The 21,760-nt window shown below is 39.2% G+C and overlaps 1 protein-coding gene and 1 pseudogene across 2 annotated transcripts; one reads left to right on the top strand and one right to left on the bottom strand.

Moving 5' to 3' along the window:
* Positions 1–483: 483 nt before the first annotated feature.
* Positions 484–16,930, bottom strand: rfx6 (regulatory factor X, 6). The gene is made up of 20 exons (XM_084954243.1): positions 16,774–16,930; positions 13,624–13,780; positions 12,649–12,772; positions 12,281–12,342; positions 12,078–12,155; positions 11,742–11,769; positions 11,029–11,136; positions 10,811–10,888; positions 10,617–10,730; positions 10,000–10,049; positions 9,145–9,304; positions 8,901–9,045; positions 8,642–8,751; positions 7,963–8,080; positions 6,756–6,878; positions 6,165–6,368; positions 5,028–5,337; positions 4,507–4,871; positions 2,750–2,950; positions 484–662 (listed from the first exon to the last, which is right to left on the bottom strand). The coding sequence occupies exons 1-20, from the start codon at positions 16,928–16,930 to the stop codon at positions 484–486; spliced, it is 2,871 nt and encodes a 956-aa protein (XP_084810369.1).
* Positions 16,931–19,610: 2,680 nt separating this feature from the next.
* On the top strand, positions 19,611–20,930 carry LOC146372070 (uncharacterized; annotated as a pseudogene). The gene is made up of 3 exons (XR_014802637.1): positions 19,611–19,912; positions 20,068–20,208; positions 20,349–20,930. The product of XR_014802637.1 is annotated as an uncharacterized LOC146372070 (transcript).
* Positions 20,931–21,760: the final 830 nt, after the last annotated feature.

The raw sequence follows: 21,760 nt of genomic DNA, 5'->3' as shown, positions 1-21,760 counted from the left end.
CCATTTTCCAAAGCTTTATTTACAACTTCTTGCACACAGAAAAAACACTGAAGGAACAAAAGCAGTGTTTGCTGTTATTTCCAATCTGGAAAAATTACCAATTAAAAAACACAGTTGTGGATGAAGAAGAAGCAACTGTTTCGAGGTGGATAGCACAGTCTGCGTGTATTTAAATATATTTAAATAAGATTTTTGTTAAATATAAATATCTTTATGTTAGCATAGGTATCAAAGGCTGGCTTCCTGATAAAACTGTTATCAGAGGTCAACTGTTTTTCATCAGCACTGCATGCTGGAGTGTCCTGGTGGCTGAGTGAAGATTCATACTGTACCTTGCAGATTGGGTGTTTGCTGTAGTGAATTTAGTAGAATCTTACATGTCGTTACCCTTTGTCAGCCCACTGAGCTTGCTGCTTTTTTATAAACCAAACCATCCTACACGGCAGTACTGGCACATATGTCGCTCCATGGATGATGGATCCATCATTGCACTCCTCCTGTCCCCATGAACACAGTGTTGATGGGGGGCAGCGAGGACACCAGGTCCTGGACCTCAGAGGATGCCGTCACACGCTGCTGAGAAAGCAAAGATTCCTGCGAGGTGAACTGAGAGGGAAGTCCAAACATGCAGGGGGCAGATCCCGACGAGGGGAGGGAGTGATCTGAGGAAAAGACAGCAGACGTGTTTCAGTTTCTTACACAGGATATGAAGATGAATCCTTCTTTCTTTGTGTCTTCATGGATTGTTTTTGCTCTTATGAAAATTTCTTTTGCGCTTCAGAGCTTTTCTTTCAATGTCTGATGGCCATTTAAAAGGTTTTCCTCTGGATCAAAAAGAACACGTGACTTAAATCCCTTGCAGTACCTTTACGACCACCGGTGGGGTCATGAGAAGAATCCAGCCTGCTCTCATAAACAGAAAGTCAATTACTGCTGTTTTGTTAAAGCTGATAGCATCTCACAGTTTGTCTTTGTCTGTTGGTGTTGGTGCCATGATGTAGCCAATTTATGGCAACACTAAGACGAGTCACATTAACAACTTTGTCACATATGGAGATCAGGAGTGAAAAAACAAACCAAAGCTTTCTTTATCCAATCACGCACAGCGTTAACTTAGCTTGTTTTTCAGTGTCAGGAGAAACTGGAGCTATAAACTCCACACAGCAGAACTCTAACTAGTGTCCTCTTGTTGTGAGTTAACACACCTAACCACTAAGCTATCATGTTGCTAACAAATAGCACAGTTTCCTTGGTGATACACTAACATTGTTTCAGCCAGTGACGTGTAACCAAGCTTCCAAATCTATGAGATGGTGAATGGGGAGAATCCATAGAGAATCACTGCTATACCAGTCTAACAGAGTTTTATGTTTATGCTAAACTGCTGTCTAACACTGCTGTGCACACCTTCCAACAAACCCACCCTGACGTGGAAGTGGAAGTGGACTTATATTCATGAAGTACAACGGTGCAGCTGAACTGTGCATGACATGTACATTTTATTTTTCTGTGCACTTTATTTGTGTTTATCTAGCGAATTATGAGTTACGTTAATCCTACCAAGTCGTTTCAAGTTAAAGTGGACCTCTGCACATATTTAGCTTGATATTATTTTAGACAGTTAAAAATAATCCTTATTTAGCTTATCCTGGGTCTTAGTGTATTCCTTTGGTTTATCCTCTGTCTGAGCTGCTTCAGCTTCCTTCCCAGCAGAGGCTTTGAACAGCAGGTGGGTGGCTGTTGTGAGCCTGAGGTGACCATATGAAGGAGATTCACCGTCACTAAAATCATGATGTTCCAATGGTAGAAAAAAACCCGTCTGAAACAGAGCATTTAGAGCAGGCTGACGTCTGAGCTTGTGGTTCACAGAGATGATTTGAACATACACTAACCTTGTTATATGTTTTATATGGGGGGGTTTTTTGTTTTGTTTTTTGCCTGTCCCATTTGGATCTTTAGCCATCAGAATTGTTGTCTGAAGGCCAAGAAAGATGCCAAGCTGATTTACTTTACCAACTATAATTATGTATTTATTTGATTTGATTTTCGGTTGTTACAACACCATCACAATAAACTAGCTAACAGTAGATAACAGTAGATACTAAATATAACTTGTTATTGTGCAGCACGCAAGATCGACAGCGCACAATGTGCTTTGAGGTAGAAGCCAAGAAAGGTGTAGTTTGTGTCTGTGAACACCCGTGTGTACACCTGTGTGCACACCTGTGTGGATCAGCACACTTGTATTCAAAAGATATCTCCATGTAACGATCTGCTAGGGAGTGTGGGGAGCCATAGCCCCGTCCCCAGGGCATGAAGCAGGTATGGAGGAGCTCCAGGCCCCAGACATCCAGAGGCCCCAGAGTACGAGGACCCATGGAGAACCACCACAGGGGCAACCGTGCCACCCTCCTGGGAAGAGCTGAGGAGAGCCCCAAACGAGAGGTCACCCAGCAGCCACGGAGCAGAGGCCAGAGGGGGTTGCAGTGACGTGCCCGTGGGCTCTGCCGGCAGCCAGCTGTGCCAGAGAGGACCGAGCCTCAGGCCTAGAGTCCAGACCGCCTTCTTATCTGCAGTAGCAGGAAGGCCCCGCATCCCAGACCCCAATCTGACGCTTCTTATTTAGAAAGCAGAGCTCCTCTAGCAGCTCACAGTAACAAAAGAAAACCCTCAGATGTCTCCAATGGTGTATCCCTATGAGCCTACTCCCCATCCTGCAAAACTGCTCCCATTACTCCTCTGTGCTCACCTGCTCCGTTTTCTGCCTCACTGTAAAAGGCTCCTGCCGTTTTCCTTCCTGGCTCGTCCAAGATGTTGAGTGGATCGTGGACTTCGGAGTACGTCGAAGGGAAAGGACGCAAACTGCCAACGCTGCTGATGACAGACACATGCTGGTCAACCAGTGATGTCATGCGCTGGCTCTCCAGGTAACTGCTGTTCCCATAATAACCTGCTGAAAGAGAAAAGTGTTTTCCAATGATGTACAGTTTGGTAAGAATCTTTTTTTTACTGTGCAAAAAATTGGGTGTGCTTCCCTTGATGGTGCATTTAAAAAGATCCACTACAATTGTAGTCACCATCATCCCCCACATTGAGACATCTGGTGTTATTGTGCACAACAGTTATTACAGTTCATTTAAACACATTAAAATCATTGTACATAAAACACTGGTTCCAAACTTGGGCATCAGGGATGCTCAAGAGGCCAGAAAGATCTGAGTGGAAGAAATCAAAGTTACAGTTGATTCACAAAATATCTAAACCCTTTCACTCTGTGCAGACTGTATTTATAACAAGTATGCTTAGTCTTTATCAGTCAGAGTTTAGACCGATATCCATAAATAGAAATTTTATACTGGATTCTTTCATATCTGGTTTCTGAAGATCAAATCAATCACAGATTTTTTATTAAACTCTCTGAGCCATAAAATGTAATTTCCAGTCCTGCAAATGTGTCCATCTGCATATGCTTTTCTATGTGGACAGCAAACAGAGAGGGGCTTTCACCCACCACAAATGTGCATCCCTTTAAAATCTCATCTGCAAATAGCTGGACAGGGATGATGTATGCATCCATCAAATGCTGCTTGGTTGACAAGTGGGCTGGCATAGGACAGTTCACCAGAGGTGGGAGAGGAGGTTTTTTTTTAAATGCAGCAGTGGACATTTTTCACTGTTTTTAACACTCAGTTTCACCTCAGCTTTTTGTATGTTATAATGTGGCTCTTCTCCACAGCTAGGTGAAGGACCAAGAGCAGCACAATCAAGAGTAGCCCACAAACTGCTTGTACCACACATTTTGCGCACTGCCTTCATCTACAAACACTCTCTGCAGGTAGACAGGCTGTCGGTGGTTCGCACTCAAGCATAAAACAAGCATCTGTCATCATAGGTGGTTCCCCTGTACTTTGGAGAAGGGCAAAACTGACTTTTTTAGGAAAAAATAGCTTTTGATGTCAGTTAGTATGATTATTTTCTTTGAACACTAATTGCCAATATACACACACATTCTAAGCCTGTATTGTTAGAGATAGGATTAGGATCATAGTAGTCACCAATGATGACTTTGACCTCAGACGCTTAAGATGCTCAGACATTATATTCAAGGCATTGCAGTTTATGAGGACCTTAAGTCATGTACCAGCATCAGCGATCTGCAAAATTGCTATTTTCAACACTGGTATCATGCCAGCACTGTATAGAACTTAAATGAGCATCATAGGGCTGAATATAAAAGCATGACCAAGCACGAGACAAGAAAAACCAATGATAAGAAAATGAGTGGCTTAAGGTTGTTATACACCAAACATTTTGCTAAAATAACAACACGAAAATTTAAAATTTTTCAGATTGAAACTTGACGTGTAATTTCTACACACACCGAGCATGCTGCATTTTGCAGAAAATCTGCCCTAAAAAAAACTTACATATAAAACATTTGCAGGGATTTTATGCAACCGGTGTTTAAAGACATTTAGACTGAGGCCACAGTTTGGGAATCCTTACCGCTTGGTCCTGTGACAGAATACGTCTGTGCCTGACATCCACCACCAGGAAGGTTCAGTCCAGTCTCCACAAAGCCAAACCCCTCAGCTGAATCCAGAATCTGGGCTGCAACCTGAGGGTCAAGTCCCTGTTCACTGTGAGCTGGATCTGAACCTGAAGGGTAGGCAGATGAGGGCCGGACTGCAGAAGCATAGGGTGCCAGGGAGCAGTTAGTGCTGCCGGACGAGTGATGGACAGGAGCAGGTTGATGATTGTAGAACACGTTTTTATTTAGGTGCTGGTCGTTAAAGGAGGGGTACCGAGACAGGTGACAGGCAAGAGATGAAGCTTGAGACTGAACCGAAGCCAGACACTGATTCTGAGGCCTGGAACACAAATTAAAATGATTTTGGCAGAAAGTTTAAACAGAACTGTCAGTAAAAGTTTGTTGTGGCTCATGACTCAATGGTAATTATCAGATTTGTTCCAATGCAGGTAAATAAATAAAATGCAAAATACCAAATAAAATGAATGAAACTGACCTGAGAGTAGATTGGTAGTTTGGGGTTGAGGAGCTGCTGGCTGGAGGAAAATAACCGGAGGTGGTTTGAGGTAAACAATGGTACAGGGTCTCCGTGTATGAAGAGCAGGGGCTGGGCTGGGTCATAGCACTGAGAGATGAAAGGCAGGAGGAAGAAGAGGAGGAGCAGGTGGTGGAAGAAGAAGAGGACATCAGGGGCCTTCCTGCCATGGGCCCCTGATTGATGACAGAACCTCTGTGAACTAATCCCGCTGGAGAGATTGGGGGGGTCATGAGGGGGCCGCTGACCTGAGAGAAGTCCATCTGAGGACCTGATTGTGGATGAAGAGGGATACGACACTTAGAGGCCTAAAGAAACCAACATCAGACATGTGCTTACAGGAGTTTTTAAAAGTTTTTGGTAACAAAACAAAGAACATCACAAGCTTCTAACACATTAAAGTGACAACAACCCTGAACCTTGGTTATCTATCATAACCCCGTGTGTCTGAGGGCTGGATGTTGCATTAGCTCATCTGGTGGAAAAGAGTGCTACTCAGAAAAAAGCTAACCTTATGATAGATTGCACTTTTGTTCAGCATCACCATCAAGACTTTTCAGCATTTTTATGATGAGTGCATGCTTCCCTAAAACATACCTCAAGTTAGAGGTGAGCTTGTTTACACGGACCTGTTAAAACATTGTTTTATTCAACTGAGCAGGAGTGCAGGATACACTAGTACATCAGTGGGCTGATATTTTTGGGGGACACCTGATATGACATCTGCTTTGTTTTCACTATATGAATAATTTTGTATTTGTAATTGTCTGTAATAGTTCTAGTTCTAGTTTACTTTAGCACTTTCATTATTTATCCATCACAATGTACCCAAAAAGCCTAAACTTCTGCTCATTTGAGGATTTACAGAAGACCTAATGATAGCAGATGTCCCTGAAGGGAAGAGCAGCCAAATTTAAATTACGTATGATTCCTGTTTTTTAGACATGAAGCTGTCAAACCTTTTGATTACAGTTCGTATTGTATCGCTGATTATTGTTTTTTGATTAACCCAAAAGAGCATAGATTAAAACATATTTTATATGATAGTAGAAAACGTTTTTTAATGTGACAGAAAATCCGAAATGTCTTTTCTTTTACCAGAAACTGTGAAGCCAGAGGTTTCAGTCCCCTGATAGATGACAGTTTTTCCCTCCAGGCTTTGCTGATTGGTGGACAGAGACATGTAGGCGTGTTCTCCCAGAGACTCGTTCTTTACCGGCTGGTCCGTGGCAGCAGTGGCCTTGCTGCGATTTGCCAGGAAGCAGGAACTGGGCGAGGCCATGAACGCCGCTTTACTGGCATCTGAAAGTGATGTGAATAACATGAGGAACCTCTGATAATAATCTGGGTGTTTAAATGTATTACACCGCACATGGGTCATGAAACTAAAACATTTCTGAGGTTAGAAACTTCCTTGTTACTCTCTAATTTTATTTTATCACACATTAATACATGTAAATTCATTATTAATGTACTAAAACATATATTAATTCTATTTTCACTGCACTGTAGGGCATCCTGCATAAAAAGCTGGTAACCCCAGGTTTGTTTGTTTGTTTTTATCTACATCCAGGTTTCGATTCATCTATTTACTACATCCATAATAATTACACTCTTTAAACAGTAGTGGACCTGCAGTCAATTTGAGTTAATTATGGATCTCTGAGCAGCTGAAATGATGCTTGATACCTGCATTTTTCATGTATTTGTCCAGCAGGTTCTGAAGGTCCTGCTCTTTGTCGTTGTTGAACTGAGTCTCCAGAGCCAACAGGATGTACTCGTCCAACAGCATCCTGATCAGATGGAAGGAACCTGTTGCAACACAAACACTTTATGTATCTACAAATATACCACAGTCCAAAAGCTCTGCGACTTCAGCTGAGTGCCTGCGTCATGCTTTTTCTCTATCTGCTGTGTGATCTTTAAAATCAATCTGCTCTCTGTTTGACCTGCAGAGTCACAGATTCAACTGGACTTTAAAACAGAGAGGGAGAACGAACTACCAAATGGTCAGTGTTTATTCACACACACACACACACACACCCCTGCACAGTGTTTAAACAGAGAGCACACAACCTACAGATAAGACTGTGTGTAATCAAGGCAAGTCTGGCCATTACAATTTATGATGCTGTTGTAGCAATCTGCTCAGAGCTAGCTTGTATTAGACCTGTGTGTGTGTGTGTGTGTGTGTGTGTGTGTGTGTGTGTGTGTGTGTGTGTGTGTGTGTGTGTGTGTGTGTGTGTAGATTCACTAATGGACAAGAAAGCAGTGGCAAATTCATATCTGAGCAGCACAAATATTACAAATATCATGAGCGAAATGCAAACAACAAAAGACATTTAACTGGACCTATTAAAGCTTTTCCTTATTTCCTCGTATAAATAGAACTGTGCAAAACTCTTGAGTCATTTCTCATTCCTTTATATTTTGCTTCCAAGGACGTAGACGGTTTTCTAGGGGAATATTTAAGCAACAGTTAAGCTTGAGCAACAGTTCTCCAGACTTTCTGAAGTTGCCTCAAACTTTTTCTTTGGACATTGGCTGCTTTTTCACTCATTTTCAGCCCATTCCTCTTACCTGAACATTTTTCCAAGCAAAACATAAAGAAATAAAGAAATGTCTCAAGACTTTTGCACAGTCCTGTATATACTAATAAAAAAAGGTAGCTACTCGTATTAAACATGGCAAAAAGCTTATAATAATGAGATCAGCATATGTACAAATAACCCTGGTGGTTAAAAGCTCAGACTTCGGGCAGTTTTTTGTACACCCTGGTGTGCGTCTGCAGAGGAGAGCATCTGTAAAGCTTCGTCATCCCCTTGCTGTGAAATTTACACTCACTGTCATTTTAAATTAACTATCAGGTGTGAGCGAACTTCTCGGATGTTCTTACCAAAGCTAGAAGCATTGTTGAGTGTGAGCGTGTGCATCACTCTGGCACCAAAGAAACTCCACCTGAGGAGGAAATCCTGAGCGCGCTTCTTCACTGACCGGCCGCTCTGTTTACCAGGCTGATCGAAACACAAAGAGAGAAAAAAAATCCTTTGGTTTCATGGCAGGACCACAAGGCAGTATATAAAAGATGGACATGGCTTCCTGGTTTGACAACTTAATTTGGAAGTGCCTTGAACACTTCCCTGGTGGTCTTTGTGCCAGCAGGGGGCGCATCATGTGGTTTCAAAAGGTTTATGGGAAAATGGCCTTCTGGTATCATTATCTAAGACTGCAGTAAAGACTATCTAGAGGAATTCATGATGTAAACAGTTCGTTTGGAGTCTTAACAAACAAATCGTAATGTTCATTTTTTGAAATTCTGATGTCTATTCATGTCCAGGAGGAGGATAAAACAGGGTTTACTTTGGGCCTAACTACTGTATGACAGTACAGTAGCAACTACTGCTCGCTTGTCATGACTGTTTTCAAATCACAAAAACGGCAATGTAAAAATGCTCAAGGCTTCACAACTTGACCTCACTAACCAAAGTGTGATGTCACGATGGCTATATTCTTCTTTGAAATGCAGTCTTTGGTATCCACACAAATACAGGGACACTCAGGTGAACAGCTTTTACCTTGATGACTTTATGCTCCACCACAGAGTCCAACCACTCGATGAAGGACTCCACTGTGGCGTTTTTTCTCAGCAGCTCCTTCAGCTCCTGAAAGACTGTAATAGAGTCATCTAGGCAAACAAAGGAAATAAAGAAAGGAGAGAACAGGAAGAGAAAAGTTATCCCTAACAGGAGGTTCTCATTTTCACTGTAACAACAGAAACTGTACAAAAGTACAAATCATTTTAAATATGAGGCTGATGCTGTGCTTGAATCTTACACTCAGAGTAGATATCGGGGTCCTGATCTCCATTAACGGTTACGCTGAGAAGAGGCTGCGAGCTAATGCTGCTAAGATCCACATTGTCGATATCCAGCACCATACTGGTCACTACAGCCTGGTCGAAAAGCGCCGGGCGTGCTATCTGGATTAACGGAAAGAGAAAAAATAAAACTCCAGAAGTTTTTAGCATGCTTGTTTTAAGATGCTGGTGTACACTGTCTTCTGTTGTATAATGTTATACCTGTGCCAGGTGTAGGAATGAGGTCTGTCTCTTCAGGGATGAAACAAAGCGGCGTGCTATGGGAAGCTTCTTGGCTGCGAGGCATTCGGGGAGGTTTTCCAGAGAGGAGGCCAGCCAGTGCTCCCAGTGTTTGGCAAAGTTGCGGATATCTGCCAACAGACTGGAAACAGAAACATCCTCAATGTGTAGATTTGCTGAGTTTTAAACATCTCTGTCGGACTATTTTAAAATGTAACAGCTACATCCCGTATCTCTACAGTTTAAAAAAGGATATTTTTAGGATCCAGGCTGTCTTGAGGAAAGTTTAAGATAAGATAAGACTTCAATGATCCCACACAGGGGAAATTTGTGCTTTACCACAGCTCAGGTACAGCTAGCAGAAGAATACAAAGAGTAAACCAAGAATATAAAGTCAAGAAATACAAAATAAATAAGATAATATACAATACAATATATACAACAGTAGCTGAGGTTCTATGTACACGCATACAAAGTATATGTGTATATAAGGTTTGTGGAAGTATGCAAGTAATAAATTTCAACTATTATACTTCTAGTATTACCATGTAAGCAATAGATATCTATAAGTATAGACATGTACATGCACACACACGTACAAATACACATACATCCATACCCACTAAATATACATATATTTACACATATACATGCACATGTCCATACTTATATATGATGCAATTTGCATGAAGTGGTGACCAATGAATCCATTTTGCATTATTTTGCATCATTTTACATTATTTTACATTTTATAAAAATATTACAAGTCCTTGTTTGTTTTCTTGTTTTTCAAAAGTACATCAGATGAACATTATTAGCACAGCTGAAGTTACAAACCTTTCAGGCATTTCCTGCATTGTGGCAGGAATCAGAACATCTGTTAAAACCTGAGAAAACAAAAGACAAATTACAAGAGAACAACAAGGAGACGATTTAAATGTTTTTAGAAGACTCCTCTCCTTCTCGCTCAGGGATGTTAATGAGACTTTTTTTCCCCACTTCATTGTTATTAATTTACCAAACTGATATTGAATTTTAAAATCTGCACAGGTCAATTTCTACATCTTATACTAGAACAGACACAATAAGCTTAAAGTGGACATATTACGGTGTTCATATGTGCAGACATAGAAATATTGCTACAGCAAAGGGCTCTCGTGTTAAACATGGCCAAAGTTCTAGTAATTAGGTTTGCATCAAGATCCAAAATCAAGACAAAAGAACTAAACCAGCTTGTTTTAGACACAAGGAACTGGGTGGCTGCATTAAAGTTCAGTAAAAAATGTTCAAACAGTATGATTTTAACTCATGCTAAGCTACTCTAATAGAGTCCAAGAAAAAAGAAGTATGTTATAGTAAATAAGCAAAATCAATACTTTCAAAATGCTTGAGAAACGTTCCGGCTTTCACAAATAATAAACTGTCAAAATAAAAAAGAGATTTTTTATTACAACCTTATAGAGAATGGAGTCACAGACACAGAAGATGTCGACTATAACGGGGTTTTCCAGCAGCGGCAACAGATGGTCCGGCATTCCCTGCCAGAAATGGAGCAGAAAATTCTGGATCTGAAAGAAAGATTATTCGAAGAGCTTACTCAGCTTGAAGTCATGTTTAAATTTATATATTTAAAGTCATTTAAACAAACCTCCTCAAAATTGACATTTATGGCATTATCCAGGATGCACTGGCAGTGTGTTTTATACATCATAATCAGAGTGTCCACCTGAAGAATAAAAAATTAAGTTACCAGACTTGAAACAGTAACCAAATCAACTACTTTAACTGGAATACTCTATATTGTTGGGGGTAATTACATAATTACGTGTGCTATACCATTTTATAGAAAGCGATTCATCAGCAAACCTTTTCTCTGGAAATGTTTCCTTGCAGGAGAAGATGCTGGGCGCTGGGGAAGTCTGGGAGCAGCGTTCCAGTTTTAGAGCTCAAAGAGTATTTCCTGGTGAAGCCACCCTGCAAAATATATTACAGAAGATATTAAATGGTCTGTATTTGTATAGCGCTTTACTTGGTCCTAAGGACCCCAAAGCACTTTACACAATCATCCACCCATACACGGGTGATGGCAAGCTACAGTGTAGCCACAGCCGCCCTGGGGCGCACTGACAGAGGCAAGGCTGCCGGACGCTGGCGCCACCGGGCCCTCTGACCACCACCAGTAGGCAACGGGTGAAGTGTCTTGCCCAAGGACACAATGACCGAGACTGCCGGAGCCGGGGCTCGAACCGGCAACCTTCCGATTATAAGACGAACGCCCAACTCTTGAGCCACGATCGCCCCATATATTACATTTACTGAAGTTTTTATTGTGATTTGAAACTATGAATTTACTAATATGTCAGTGATGTTGCTTTATAAAACTACTTTAATGAGTTCAGTGAACTCACAGCGGTTCTGTCACAGAGCTTAATACGTTTCATGAAGCCTAAATTAATAAAACTTATATTTCTGATTTAGTTCTGTTTAGTTTATCATAATAAAAAAGACAAATTCCTCTAAATTCCTGTGTAATATGTTGGAATGGATTTTCAATAATTGAAATTAAAAGTGAATATTACCTCATTTTTGAGCTTGCTCCCTGAAAACCTGTCATCAAAGCAGAATTATTTGGATTTTACATTCAGATGGAAGTTTTTTCAAAATTCAGAAAAGTGTGAATTTGATCAAATAAAATAAGAACAAAACAATAAATGCAAACATAACAACGGTATTATTTGACATTCAGAGATGATCTTGTTTATACATTATTCAGAATCTCCTAATAGAATACTAATGGACACAGTAAACTGGTGGAAAAATCAGGTAATGTAAAGACATGAAAGCTTCTGTAGATGTAAGGAAAACAGTACGTGATTGTTGGAATAAGGGAATTGGTGAGAAGCTTTTAAAGGTACCTGGTCAAACCTTTTCCAGAATAAACAGAGTGATAGTAAGCACTGCTCTCTTTGATGCCGATTCCATAGTAATGATATCTTTAAAAAATAAAATAGGTAATAATGTCAAACACTAACCAAACCTTTATTGAAGGAAATGCTGTTATGTTGTGTTTTATTATTTATTCATTGTGTGTCGCATTAGAAGGTAAATGTTGCATTACTTGGAGTGTCCTCTGGTGCCGAGTCTTCTTGTTGTCAGGAGAGGAAACTTCTGTCGGATTGTCTGAGAAGGTGAAATCTTTTGGTAAGATCAATCACAAGTTCATTTTCACAAAACTACTGTTTTTATGTCAGATTTTATTGTTGTAATTCATTAAATCAATCAACAGTCTACAGTGACTTTATAATACATGTAATGTGTATAAACCGGATGTGTAAAGTTTGTAATAAGGTGCCTTTAAGGTTTAGTAAGTAAAAGCTGGGACTTCTAAGTTTTTTTAAAGACACATAAAATAAGTGAAAGAACCGTATCTTTAACTAAACAGTGCATAAAACACATGAAGAGAATAAATGAGAATACACCTCACACCTTTCCAAATGTAGCAGCACAGGCCGGCTCCAGCTTCTCTTTCCTGCAGAAGTCCAGATAGTGGGCATAGAGGATGCATCGAGGCAGACACACTCCTTCACACACTATGTAATTCTCCTCCAGCCTGGTCACACACAAAATCTCTCTTATAGAGTTATCAGAACAACGCTTGAAACGTTCACTGATTGCAGCATATTCAAATAAAGCTCTGGCTCAATAACAAAGAGGAAAAAAACAGTAATCTAAAATGTTAGATCCAGATACACTGAACAAAAAGTACAGCTTTATTGGGACCTATAAGATAATAGTGCATGAAAAAAAGTCAAAAGAGCAGGAAGAATTTAATATGACGCATGTAGAATGGAAAAAGTAAGAGTACTAAGACCACTCCTGATGGCTGTTTTTAGTGCATTGCAAATAATAGTAAATCTTTTCATGAGGAATTTATTTTCTGACTTGTTAATTTCTTCTGATGTCTTACTGAACCTTTTTCTTACTTAACTGATTGTTTGGTTTTGGAAAAAAAAAAATCATCCCAAAGGAAAATTATTTGAATCAAACAAGAATTTTGTACATGTGAGAAACTGGGAATATGTAAGATTATGTTTATATCAAGTATCATGTTCTATAATGTTATTTTTATAAAGCACTGTAGAATAGCGAAGAAGAAGCATAGCGGAGTCCCACATGGATCAGCTTTAGGCCCTGCGCTGTTTACTCCATATAAAGGAGATATTTCTATCATCCAAATAAGTGCTGTTTATTATTATGCATCTTATATTCTACTGCTCAGACCCATAGAGATTAGCTCAGTAGGTAAAAGTGGTCACCCCGTGATCAGAAGGTCGGTGGTTTGAATCCACTGAACGGCTACCCTGAGGTACCCCTGAGAGGGATAGATAGAGGGATAAACACGGCCACAACCAACACTAGCAGGTAGTTAGTGTTCATACTGTGTGTCACTAATACTCTTACCACTGCAGTGTGAGCTGGGTCTGTTTTTTCTTGTCCTTGATGATCTGACTGATGGTCTTCCTGGAGGAAGGAATACTCTGTTTGATGCTCAGGTCTGAGTTCAAGTCCACCAGGTCTTGATCTTCCTCAGACGACGGCGTCTCATTACTTTCCTCCGCTTCTGATACAAACAAATACAGGGCAGAGTGGCATAAGGTGAAAAATGTATACCATAATTTACATATACTGTATACTATAGTCATAGTACATAAGATATCTACAAAAAGATATCAGTACTCAAATTATCACTGAACATAAAAAAGTGGTTTTAATTTTCATTAATTGCAAATATACAGAATCTTTTTTCGTTTAAGGTTTTAGCTGTTTGATAAGAAGGACTGAGTTAGTCTTGCATTTAGTCTTTTAATAACACATCGACTCTGTTCCCCTTTGTAAGAGCTTCATTTTATTTGTTATTACTGTAGGTATTGTTGCAGAACAATTCTGAAGATGGGTCAGCAAATCGTCTGGTCTTCTGCTATAATGTTTAACAAATCTGAATATGCCTCAAACAAAACAATAAATAAATAAAAGGTAAAGAAGAGTTGTGTTAGATTTAATCTCAGTCTGCAGAAAATTAAGTTTAAGTTAAAATTTATAATGAGCCCAACACCACCTCCTCGTCCATCCTAAGGGCGAGCTTAAAGGATGAAAACACTGTAAAAATATCCTGTGACTATTAACTGTCAGGACCTTGAATCAGTTGATTTTCTGTATATCTGAGGTGCTGTCTGAACATAGTTATTACTTTTCTTCACTAATGAAATGTCGTTCATGCAATTCTATGATTTATTTCAGTTCCAGTATTTCATCTTATCCTTGCTTCAAGGCTTTCCTTGTAAAATCTCTTTTTTTTAATCCACACTGGTTCTTGAAGGGAATGAGGACAGTTTTCTTATTTCCAGCCTTAAGAAGGTGATTTTCTGTCATCATTTCTCAGAACGATTGTTCGCTGATGTGTACACAGTAAACCGTAAATCACATGAGGAATTTTAAAGCAAATCAAATAATAAACTGTAAGTTTCTGAAGCGCAGCATAGCAGCCTTTCAAAGAAATTTACTGTAACTGTATCTTGACTTGTTATTGTGCTCAGTGGGGACGTTTTAATTGCTTTTTGAAGGATTTTTTTTCTAAAGAATGTTTTTCCCAACAAGCAAGAACAAAGGACACTCCAGAGGAAGAAAAGAAACAAAGAAGAAAAGAAACAAACCTGAATACTTTTAATGCCAGACTGTAAAGACGGAAAACAGAAAGAATGAAAGAAGATGATCACTGTAGCTAATCATAACAAGGCAAACTGTTTAAAAAGCCAAAACAAATGTATGACTACTCAGTCAAAACAACACAGTGCAGGTTATGTTAGATATGATGACACTGTTTATGTTTAGAACGATGCTTTGAGCGATGAACAATGAGTTCATACAACAACATCTCCAAACTGGATAGCAGAGTTTTATGATAGAAAGCAGGTAGACGTTAAAGAAAAGTGAAAAACAATAGTTCACTATATAGTAAGTGAAACGACTAGTACTGGTTAAAAAAATTAAAGTAATAAAGCATAATAAAAATACATTTTAATCTTCACACTTATTCTAAATAGTTCTGTATGTTTTAAGCACTATTTTATGGAGGCACAGAGGATCCATTCACTTACTTGGAGGGATTTTACATCACACAGTTTTTTGGTTAAATAATGCCTGTAATTGAATCTCACATAGCTTGTGGTGTACCGCAAGGTTCAATTGTAGGTCCTGTTTTATTCTCTATTTATATTATTTCATTCGACCAAATTATGCATCACAACCTCTCTTTTCATTGATGCAAAGACAACACAGAGCCTAGGTTACCCAAAAATCCTGAGTGTTTTCAATCCCACCAAGCCTGTTAGTTCCCTTGGCCCTTTGTGAATGAATATAAAGCCTGCTGACAGAAATTTTAGAGGTTTGGTTTGACTCATCTTAGCCTTGAACACACATGAAAACAGTTGTCCAGGTTTGATTCCTCCAAAAATAATCTCTAGAATAAAATCAGTTAATTTCTTTCTTTTCTTTCTTCTATCTCAAGGCTTGACAGCAACCTCTTCTCTCACACCTCCAACCTCAGAATGTTTTAGTTCATGTTCGTGGTGGCTATAGAAGACACTATTGCATCGTTCATATCCTTTGCTTTTAATTTTCTACTATTTAAAGCACACATAGGTCCGAACTCAAGGTGGATATCAGAAACCAAATACTGTATAAACCGCAGATTCTCAGGTAAAAACCTTCCAGCTGTCCCACAGTCAAGATTTCCATGTTCATGTCCATGAAGAACTCTATATTCTGAAATAACCTGTTTGACAAGGTTTGGGAAAATAAAAATCTAAATTAAAAAATCACTTTTAAAAACTATTTTTTATTATAAACTTTCTCACTCTTTTATAATGTGATGTTGCCTTTCAGATGCTTTTATTTAGGTCTTTTTTGTTTTCTGGTTATCATCTCTCCATTATGTTGGGTATTATTTCCATTTCTTGCTGTTTGTCTTTTGTTGGTTTGTTTTCCTGCTGTTTAATTGGATCTCTACTTTAACTTCAATGTGTCTGTTTTGTTTTATCTTAACATCTGAGGCTTTCTGCTTGAGTTAACCTGATTTTTCACATCTGCTAAACCTGAAATCTCCTAAGTAAATAAAGGTGACTTGTTTTTTGACTCAGGATATTCATCCTGAGTCAAAAAATTCTGTTGAACTCTGTAAAACCAGAAGAAAAGTTCATATCTAGTCAGTGCAAAATGAAAATAATGAAAGACTGCTGCAGATGATTGTTGTTGAGCTTAATTCCTTATCTACAGGTATAAAATTACATTCCCTCGGTTTTACTATATCCTCTTTTCCTTTTGTTGTTATCATCATTATTACATGTGAACACATATAATAATGTGTGGGCCTGAGAAGTTTGTAAAGTAACCAAACACAAGAGAGTGTGTTTTACCAGAGCTGAAGTGAAAATGAGTCAAAAGGAACATGCGTAAAGATTCTGATTGAAGCAAACAAAACAAAAAACCCTGAGAAATTTTACATAAAATCAAGGATGAACCTCCAGCATTAACTGAACGTGGCTGCTTTGTTACCTGATTTAATGCCACAGTCGTCCTCCTGATGAAAGTGTGTCTGCCCGTTAAAGTCTGAGCATGTTTCCTTTGGCGAGTTGCACAATGTTCTGGTTAAAGAGCGAATAAGAAACACGCCGTCTCTGGTTGAACTTTCACTGCTGCGTTTCATCGGCATTGTGTAAGAAAAAGAAAAGAAGTAAAAGAAAAAAGTGAAGTTAGTCTGCTGTGTGAAAAAATCCTCAGACACCAAATAAATCCTTAAGCGCTGTGTGCTATTCCCTCCATCACACAAGTCCAGAAAGAGATGAGATCGATCAGAGACACCATGTCCAGAGTTTCAGGTAAAAAAGTGGAGAAAAACTCCCAGGCTTTCTCTGTGCGACCTCAGTGTAATAAAGCAACGCTGTGAGAAGGCAGAGCTAATGAAGCCGTGGATGCATTCATCATATTTACAGAAGACTGGGGCTAATCCACTTTATTAATGATTAACAGAAAAACCCTCATCCATCTGTCCATCCATCTACCTTACCTCCCACAGTCAGCTGGCCCTTTATACGGGGTTAAATACACATAAAACATGTGGGTTTAAGTCACACTCAATTCAATTCATCTGATTTCCATTTGTCCGAAAGCTGAATCTTGAAATGAATGTAACTGTGTGGCACTAGCAGAGTTAATTTAAAGCTTCTATTCTCAAATAAAAAAAAATCTGCATAAACTTCTAGAGCTGCAGATTATTATTTTTGTTGCTGTATCAGCTGAAGTGTATTTAAGTTATTTTTACGACCCATTTGTAGGTAAATACAGGTTTTTCCATCAATTAACGCCCTGTACCTAAATACAACAGAACTACCACATGACCATCATTAGTAACATCTGTGTTTACATTTTATTTCATGCTGAAATGGTTGCGGCACAATAGGTATATTAGTTGCTTATACATTCCTTTATCTATTTCTGCAGCAATTACAGAACCACAGGCAATAACCTACACTGAGGAAACACTTAAAGATTGTCAAATTAAAAGCATGCATCAGCAAATTTACTGTGAAAACTGAATAGTTGCTTCTTTCTGAAAAACACAACCTCTACAACAACCATGTATAACATGTATATAATCCATATTTACTGGCCACCAAATGTATTGTCCAAAGGTATACCAGATTTTAAGGCAGTATTGCAAACTTAAACTGTGCACGAGATCCAATCTGACACTTCTAATATTTCAAAACAATTACATTTTCATCTTTTACAAATTTGTAGTTATAAATTGCTGGTTATTTTAGGAGATGCAGTTGTACCATATAGAACAGCTCTTAGTTTGTATGTAAAGTGTAGAGGGTAGCTTAGAAACGCAGCTGGGAAGTAAACTGTGAGAATATAGTGGGGGAAAAGTGTAAATTACAATCTACTAACAATACAATCACGAATCAATCATATTTTAAAAGATCAAAGCTGATAAAAATAACCAAACAACAAAAACAGCTGCAACTATGTAATATTTGGTAATTTGCTAGATCGTTGCCAAATAATCTTGCTTCATCCTAATCCATTAATCCACTAATTTATACCACAACACTGAAAATAATACAAACCCCATCATGATTAAACACATGTCATATTTATTAAGTTTATAGTTTTTCTCGTAAGTGTTACTCTAGAAAAAGGAAGATATCCTTTAAACTGTTAAGCTTTCAGTCTAAAAGTTATTTTCTTCTTACTTTTTATTGATCTCACTTTTTAAGATGACTTTATTCTTTAGTTACACTGTTCACTGATGTTCCCACATAGATAACAATATTTATGTACAGTATATACTGGTCTAGACTGCTTGAGCACTGGAGCAGACACATTAAGTATGGAACTCGGAGGTCCTCCACCAGCACATATTGACCCTCAGCTATTTCCATAGTTTCTAGTGAATTTTATACCTTTATTCATTTATGATGACAATGCTTGAAATCCTCAGCATGCAGAAGTCATCCAAATTACTGTGGCTCTGGATAATGCAAAAATAAACTTACAGACAACATCATTAATTACTTCTGTTTATCTGCTCATTGAGATGAATATCTAATCAGCCAGTCACATTGCAGCAACTCAACTCATTTAGGTACAGCATGCAAGAAAGAAAGAAAGAAAGTTGATTTCAGTGATTTTGAGTGTGACACGGTTGACGGTGGGTGCCTCACAGACTGGTCTGAGTATATCAGAAACTGCTGATCTACTGGAATTTGCTCAAACAGACATATCTAGGGTTTCCAGAGAATGAATTAAAAGAAAATATTCAGTGAGCAGGGAGAAAATGACTTGTACATGTCGGAGGTGAGAGGAGATGGATCAGACTGCTGTCAATTGTAACACAGATATCCACTCATTGCAGCCAAAGAATGCAGAAGAGCATTCAAAAAACACACTTATTAAAACACTTATTATGATATGTTCCCATCTTACTCCTTATTGTAATTATGTTTAGATTTTTATTTACGGAACTCTTTTATTTTATTTGTTGTGTCCTGTTCTTTGTATCCTTCTTTTTTTTCTAACTCACTGAGTCATTTTATTGAGATTGTCTACTTTATTTAAACTAGGCCTTTTTAAATCATAGGCTGACCTTCCACATTTTGGGATAAATAAAGTTGTTCTTGAATTATTGATGTAAAAAAGAAGTAGAAGAAGAGCAAAACAAACAAAATTAAACCTTACAACATAAGTAGTCTCCTCCTGGACTTATTAGGACGGTCAAATGTATGCGTTTTAAATACTCGTCGACATATGTCCCCTCCCCTCTATTGTTTATATGAGCAGGGAGTTGATGGTACCTGTTGCTTAGGGCTTTGGAGCGTGATGTCACGGGAGATGGGCCACGCCCCCTTCCGCCATGACAGTAGGCCAGACAAAGGATACCATTTCAGCTATGGATCGTACGTGTTGTGTTGTCGGTTGCAACGTTAGATCACACGATCGTGAAGGCAAGAAGCTGGATAATGGGCTCTCTTTTAATCGTTTTCCATCCTGGAGGCAACGTGAGGGATCCCATGTATCCGATATTACTAAACAAAGACGTCAGGCTTGGATTGCAGCGGTGAGACAAGCGGATATGGAGTTCTCTGCAATCCCCAGCTTTTTTTGGTTTGCTCACGGCATTTTCTTTCCGGTGAGTTCTAAATTAATTCATATCACTCTTGAAAGGCTTTTAGTGTTATTTTCAATGTGCTGAGGTCATAGATAATGAGATAAAACATGCTAATGTGTGATGCTGCAGAACCACGTCATGTCGACTGAGTAGCTTATGATTTGGCATTATTGCAGGCAAACCAGCATATGAAATGGATGTAACAAATCCAGACTGGGCACCAACACTGCACATGGGGCACGACGACATACCTGTATCAGACTCGGACCGGCACTCAAGGCGTACGCAAGGGAAGCGAAAAAGAGCACCCATCGGAGGTAAACACCCCCCCCCCCCTCTAAAAACATACTAAATTGCTATCACTGTACACTAATCCGCACATAACTTCCAGATGAATCACACACCTGTCATTGGAATATTGGTGTACATTTACCTTATGTCTAATTTTATCTTACAGGCTTTCGTTATGCAGCTGCAGAGTCTGAAGGTGTGCCCCGTGCAGAAGTGATCGATGAAGATCTGACAGAAGACCAACAACAAAATCACAATGTCATGGAGGCAGTGGACAGCAGTTGTGTTGGACAAGTGGAGGTTGAGGTACCAGCTGCAAATGTGGACAGTGGTGATCGGACAGACAGTGTCACGGAAGCTAAAGGGCAGACGAAGGATTGTGTGTGCAATGAACAGGGCAGAGCAGAAATAAACCGGCTGTTGGAGGAGAACAGACTGCTTCAATCACAGTTGCAAAAGACAGAGCTGAATGAACATTTCTTAAAGGATGATACTGAAAAAGTAAGATATTACACTGGACTACATTGTTATGCTGTCTTAATGTCCCTCTTCAACACTGTCAAAGATTTCCTGCCAATATCGAAGAAACTGACAGGTTTCCAAATGCTCTTACTCACACTAATGCGTCTGAGAGGGGGGACGTGCATCAGATAAACACATCACAGAGAAATGTGGCATTCTTCAAAAGCTGTTACCAGGGGACGTAGTATTGGCTGACAGAGGCTTTGACATCAGAGATGCTGTAGGAATGATGTGTGCGGAGGTCAAGATTCCAGCTTTCACAAAAGGCTACTGTCAACTTGATGCAAGGGACTTTGAACAAACGAGAGCAATTGCCCACCTGAGAATTCATGTTGAGCGAGTAATAGGTAGTTTGCGCAACAAGTTCAAAATGCTACATACTACAATACCAATCCGATTACTCATATCATGTGAGGGTGAAGACACAACACTGCTTGATAAGATTGTTAAGGTTTGCTGTGTTTTGGTGAATATGTGCCCCAGTGTGGTTGTCAAACCAGTGCAAAATGAAACCTGCTCTTGTTGAGTATTCATAAAGCTGTTGTGTTGCATGTGTAGTTCATTGTAAATAATTGTACTTTGTGTGAAGTGGTTTCAATAAAACAGAAAAGAATAGTATATTTGTTTGTTTTTTTTATTCTTGATCTGTTCACATGTACTTTGCATTTCATTTTTATGTACTTGCTAACTATTTACATGGCAACACACAGCTGGCATTAATCTTGAACCACAAAATGAAACATTACAGGCTATTTAGAGCAGCACGTTGTTTGGAGAAGTATTTCCCAACAAGTTCAGGAAGGCACACTTTAAGAAAGAAGTCTTGTGCTTGGTTTAAACGCGGTTCCCAGAAATCCACATCAGGGAAGATGCGTATCACAGCAAGGTCTCTCTGTGTCCACACAACGAGGTCACAGTGGTCGTCTGGGTTTCCACTACACTTCCTTATTTCATACGGGTCCACATTACCGATGCACGCAATTTTTTTCAAAGTACCGTCTCTTGGCGTCTGGGCGCAATCGGTCGCGATACAGCCCTTTGTCTTTTGCGCTGATT

Source organism: Perissodus microlepis, chromosome 15 (genome assembly GCF_051167445.1).
Source record: "Perissodus microlepis isolate ML-2025 ecotype Zambia chromosome 15, ASM5116744v1, whole genome shotgun sequence".
In the NCBI taxonomy this organism is placed as follows: Eukaryota; Metazoa; Chordata; class Actinopteri; order Cichliformes; family Cichlidae; genus Perissodus; species Perissodus microlepis.
This window is presented reverse-complemented; position numbering and strand designations above follow the sequence as displayed.